Below are 4,976 nucleotides of genomic sequence, written 5' to 3' on the forward strand. Positions count from 1 at the left end.
CCTCGTTGCTCTGCTCTGGACCTGCTCCAGCCCCTCAATGTCCCTCCTGAGCTGAGAGACCCAGAACTGAGCACAGGATTCCAGGAGCCCAGGGCAGAATCACCTCCTGCTCCTGCTGAGCACTCTGTCCCTGCTCCAGGCCAGGTGACATTGGCCTTATGGAGCCACTACAGGGCAGCACAACCATCTCCAGCCCCTTCGTGCCTCAGTTTACCTGCACAGAGCTGTCACAGCCCGGGGGGGTGAGCTGGGGTGCACCTGGAGCACCCACCTGGAGCACCCCCACACCCTGTGTAGGACACCCCACGCTCTTCTCCCTGCAGGACACTGTTGGAAGCAGAGAGCACTCGCCTGCAAATGCCAACTGGGGAATACAGACTGGCAAACGGCTTGAGAGGTAAGGGACCCTGCGGTGCCAACCCTGGCACTGCCACCGCGTCCCTCCCCCGGGAGCTTGGGGGGCTAAGCTCGGATATAGACACACTTTCCTTGATTTTCCTGGCAGCTTTTCCTTAGTCGCGATAGGAAGGTGTGAACAGCGCCCGGGGGCTCCTGCTAATCACAGCCTAGATAAGATTTATCTGCTTTTTCACCTCTGTTTTTAATCCCTTCCCCTAGCTGGGAGGGTAGGAGCGGCTCTGCTGCCCAGCGTGATGTGCTAACGAGCTGAGCATTTCCTTTTTCCTCACCGAAAAAACAAACCCAAACCAACAAACCCAAGGGAAGCTGTCGCCGGCACTTTCCCCAGCAGCAGGAGCTGCCTGGCTGCAGCTGGCACAGCATTGTTCGGCCTGACGCCGGATCCCTCGGGAATACTCCGGAGTCTGAGGAATTTCCCACTTTCCTTGAAGAGGTTGGGTAAAAATAGGACAGGGAGAGGCGAGAGGGGTAGGGCAGGGCTGGGGGAGCCTTTCTGCTCCCCCCTCACGGCTCTGCCCCTCACTCTTTGCAGATCTCAAGCTGGAGGTGAGCAGCAGCAGCAAACTGGTCCCAGTAAGCCCCGAGCCCAGGAGGTTGCTGCCACGGGATCACTGTGCCAGCCCCTCCATCCTCCCCAGGGCAGAGGGGAGGGGGCAGCCAGCAAAGCCCCCGAGTGATGCTCTGACACCCAAAAGGCAGAGCCCTGGTGCCAGGGAGCTCCAGAAATTCAGCTCAGTCCTTCATGCCACAGCAGCACCAGCTGCTGGCAGGGCCAAGGGCTCAGGTGTCCTCAGCTGCTCCACGCCAAGCTCCTCACAGCCTGGCAAAGCTGCCCCTCCTCTCTCCCCAGAGCCCCCCAGTCCTCCAGGGAGCACAGGGGGAGAGGGTCCTGCCTGGCCTGGGGGAGCTGTGGGGGTGCTGAGCCTGGGGATGGAGCATCCTCTGTCCAGATCTACACCAGAGAGCCACAATGCCAGTGTGAACCCCCTGGCAGCAGTGCCCACCCACAGCCTGCAGTTCCCAGCCCAGCTGGTCAGTGAGGCCCTGGAGGATGCCCTCAAGGAAATGGAAGATGATGCTCAGCCCCAGGAAGATGCCCAAGAAGAGGATGCTCAGCCCCAAGAAGAGGATGTTCAACCCCAAGAAGATGATGCTCATCCCCTAGAAGATGATGCTCAACCCCAAGATGATGCTCAGCCCCTAGAAGATGATGCTCAACCCCAAGATGATGCTCAGCCCCTAGAAGAGGATGTTCAACCCCTAGAAGAGCCCATGCTCAGTGCCACCTGGGCCCCCCTGGATGCCCATGCCCCCAGCCCCATTTTCCCCACAGAGCCTTGTGGAGAGGCTGTGACAGAGGGGACAGGGGAAGAACAAGAGCCCTCTGAGGGCTCTGGGGATGGTGACAGCCCTGAAGAGGAGGAGAGGGCTGAGGAACCTGTGCTCCAGGGGTTGGGGGTGGAGAGCAGAGCCCTGTGGGACAGAGCTGCATCCCCACTGGGCACAGCTGCTTCCCTGAGTGCTGTGGTGAGCCAGGAAGAGGTGGGAGAGTGGGAGAGCCCAAGGGATGCAGGAGCAGAGGAGGAGGTGCTCTCTGTGCTGAGCCCAAGGGATGCAGGAGCAGAGGAGGAGGTGCTCTCTGTGCTGAGCCCAAGGGATGCAGGAGCAGAGGCCCAGGAAGAGGACATGAGTGTTTCTGGACAGACAGGGACCAGCTTGGAAAAGCCAGAGCAAGGGGAGGACTGGGAAGAAGTCCCATCACACCTCTCAGAGGATGAGGAGGAATCACACAGAGTCTGTGGGGAGGACAGAGAATTCCAGGGAGAAGGAATGGATGTGCGAGGAGAGTCCCCACACAGGGAAGTAGGAGCTGCTTGTGTTGACCTGGTGGAAAGCCACCTGGTTGCACCCACAAAAAGTCACCTGGAAGAGGACCTTGTTGGTGAAGAGCAGGAAAAGTCTGAGCATTGGGAAATGCCAATGGGTGAGACAGATGTGGGTGCAGAGGAGGAAAGGGGACAGGAGCCCTCGAGTGTCCGTGAGGTCACCCCAGCAGAAGAGGCTTCCTCAGGAGCTGAAGAGGATGCTGTGGGAGGGGAGGACATGGGCAGAGTGAAAGATGGTGAGGGAGACAAGGGAGAGGCCAGCAGGGAAGTGCTGGGAGGAGAGGACCTTGTGGCAGGAGAGGACCCTGAGGCAGAAGAAGATCCTGAGGCAGGAGAGGACCCTGAGGAAGATCCTGAGGCAGGAGAGGATGCTCAGGCAGGAGAAGACCTTGAGGTAGGGGAGGACTCTGAGGTAGGAGAAGACCCCAAGGCAGGAGAGGACTCTGAGGTAGAAGAAGACCCCAAGGCAGGGGAGGATTCTAGGGCAGGAGAGGATCCTGAGGCAGGAGAGGATTCTAGGACAGAATACCCCAAGGCAGGAGAGGAACCTGAGGCAGGAGAGGACCCCAAGGCAGAAGAGGACCCTGAGGCAGGAGAGGCTGTGGGAGGTGCTCCCCCAGGGGGGGAGAGCAAAGCCCCAGAGGAGCCTGAGGAACTGCAGGAAAGCAGCTCTGCGGAAGAGGGAGGGGACCAGGAGGAGCTGGAGGTGGGAGAGGAGCCCTGGGGCAGGAAGGATGATGACAACATCCAAAAGCCCAGTCCAGAGGACTGGGAGGGGACAGCAGGATGATGACAACATCCAAAAGCCCAGTCCAGAGGACTGGGAGGTGACAGCAGAGGACACAGAGGAGCCTTTGAGGACAGAAGAGCCAGCCTGGGCAGATGACACCCCAAGCAGCACAGGAAGGCTGGAAAGTGATGAGAGAGATGGCACATCACCAGCAGAGCTGGAGGAAGCCCAGGAAGATGATGAAGAGGATGCCAAGAGCCTGGGGATGAGCCAGCAGCAACCACTGCCAGAGTCTGAGCCAGCTCCGGAGCTGGCACGGGAGGAGCAGGAGGACACCCTGGGGCAGCCTGGCCCACACCTCCCCAGTGCCCCTGGGCAAGGGGACAGCCAGGAGCTGGCTGAGGCTCTGGAGGAGGATGCTGCTGGTGGGTTGGGACAGTGGGAGAGCAGCAGCCTCTTGGCACTGCAGCAGGTGCCAGGGGATGGCACAGAGAGTGGGGTGTGGGCAGAGGAGGATGCTGCAGGGTCGGGAGAGCTGGAGCTGGCACCAGGCACTGGCAGGAGGGTGGAGCTGGAGGACACACTGCCTGACAGCACACCCTTACACCTCTACCAAGGGGAGGTGCTGGCTGAGGGTGCTGCCAGCCAAACCCCTCCAGAGGCTGAGGAGCACATGGACACAGCTCCTGTGTCCCTAACAGCTCCTCAGGGTGAAGGATGGCTGGAAGGGAGGGACAAACCACCAAGCCCCACCTGGTTAGAGAGCCCCAAAGAGGAGGCAGGGGTGGAGGTGGCCCCTGCAGCAGAGAGTGCTGAGGAGGAGGAAGGCTACTTCATGGTCTCTGCTCCCACCCAAGAGGTGTCCAGCTCAGAGGAAGCTGAGATCTCTGAGGACTTTGAAGAAATTAAAGTTGAAGCAACTGAAGGCAACCAAGGTGATCTGGGAGCTCCCAGAGAAGCATCTCCAGTGCCAGAGGGTGAAGAGCACCTCGAGGGGTTTGTAGGGGAAGCAGATGAAGACATTGAGATGTCAATGGAAGAACCTGAGATGCCAAAGGATGAGGATGATACTGCTGAGCTGGAGGAAGGCCCAGCTGTGCCAGAAGCAGTGCCCAGCACGGATGAACCACCCCAGGGTGTCACAGGCACCAGAGCACAGGAGGAACCAGAGGGTTTGGCTGCTGAATCAGATGAGGAGCTTGACAGCACAGCTGAGCTGGAGAGTGATGCCAGCAGAGCCACAACACTCCCAGGCTGCAGCATGGGCTTGGTAGGGCAGGAGGAAGAGGAGGAAGAGGAGCTCAGCACAGCTCACCCTGACACAGCCAAGACCATTCCTCCAGCAGAGCTCCAAGCCCAAGCAATGCCTGAGCAAGCAGAGCAACCACCAGATGAGCAACCACCAGATGAGCAACCACCAGATGAGCAACCACCAGATGATCAGCCATCCATGGAGGAGGAAGCAGTGGACAGTGACATCCCTCCCTCAGCCAGGGAGGAGCAGCCCCCCCAGGCCAACCCACCTCAGCTGAGCTCCACACTGGAGCAGGAAGATTTTCCAGAGGTGATTCATGAAACCCCTGGAGCAGCTTCTTTCCCTGCAGAGGTCCCAGTGGAGGTCACCAAAGACTCAGATATTCTGGGAGTAGTGGATCAGGACCAGGAGCTGGTGAAGGGAGGGCAGCAGGGGCCTGGCAGGACTGAGCTCCCCAGGGATGCTGAGGAAGACTCTCCACCTGCCTCGTCCAGCGAGGAGGAGCCGACGGTGCAGGAGGCACCAGCAGATGCAGCACCAGAAGGTCCAGTTGGGGCAGAGAATGGGCTGCACCGGGAGGCCAGTCTGGAGGACCTGAGTGAGTTCACTGAGGAGGTGCTGAATGGCATTGCCAACACGGCCCAGGAGATCCCCACAGAGACCACAGAGCCCTCCGTGGTGATGC

At 59.7% G+C, this 4,976-nt stretch overlaps 1 protein-coding gene across 1 annotated transcript; it reads left to right on the top strand.

Annotated features, from left to right (window-relative positions):
• Window positions 1–323: 323 nt before the first annotated feature.
• Window positions 324–4,969, top strand: LOC103811797 (nestin-like; the record flags this gene model as incomplete). The annotated part of the gene is made up of 5 exons (XM_009084796.1): window positions 324–397; window positions 953–1,962; window positions 2,125–3,012; window positions 3,071–4,259; window positions 4,641–4,969. Coding segments are annotated over 5 exons (3,490 nt in total), but the record flags the coding sequence as incomplete, so codon positions are not given.
• Between the last annotated feature and the right edge of the window lie 7 nt (window positions 4,970–4,976).

Source organism: Acanthisitta chloris, unplaced genomic scaffold (assembly GCF_000695815.1).
Source record: "Acanthisitta chloris isolate BGI_N310 unplaced genomic scaffold, ASM69581v1 scaffold9701, whole genome shotgun sequence".
Taxonomy (NCBI): Eukaryota; Metazoa; Chordata; class Aves; order Passeriformes; family Acanthisittidae; genus Acanthisitta; species Acanthisitta chloris.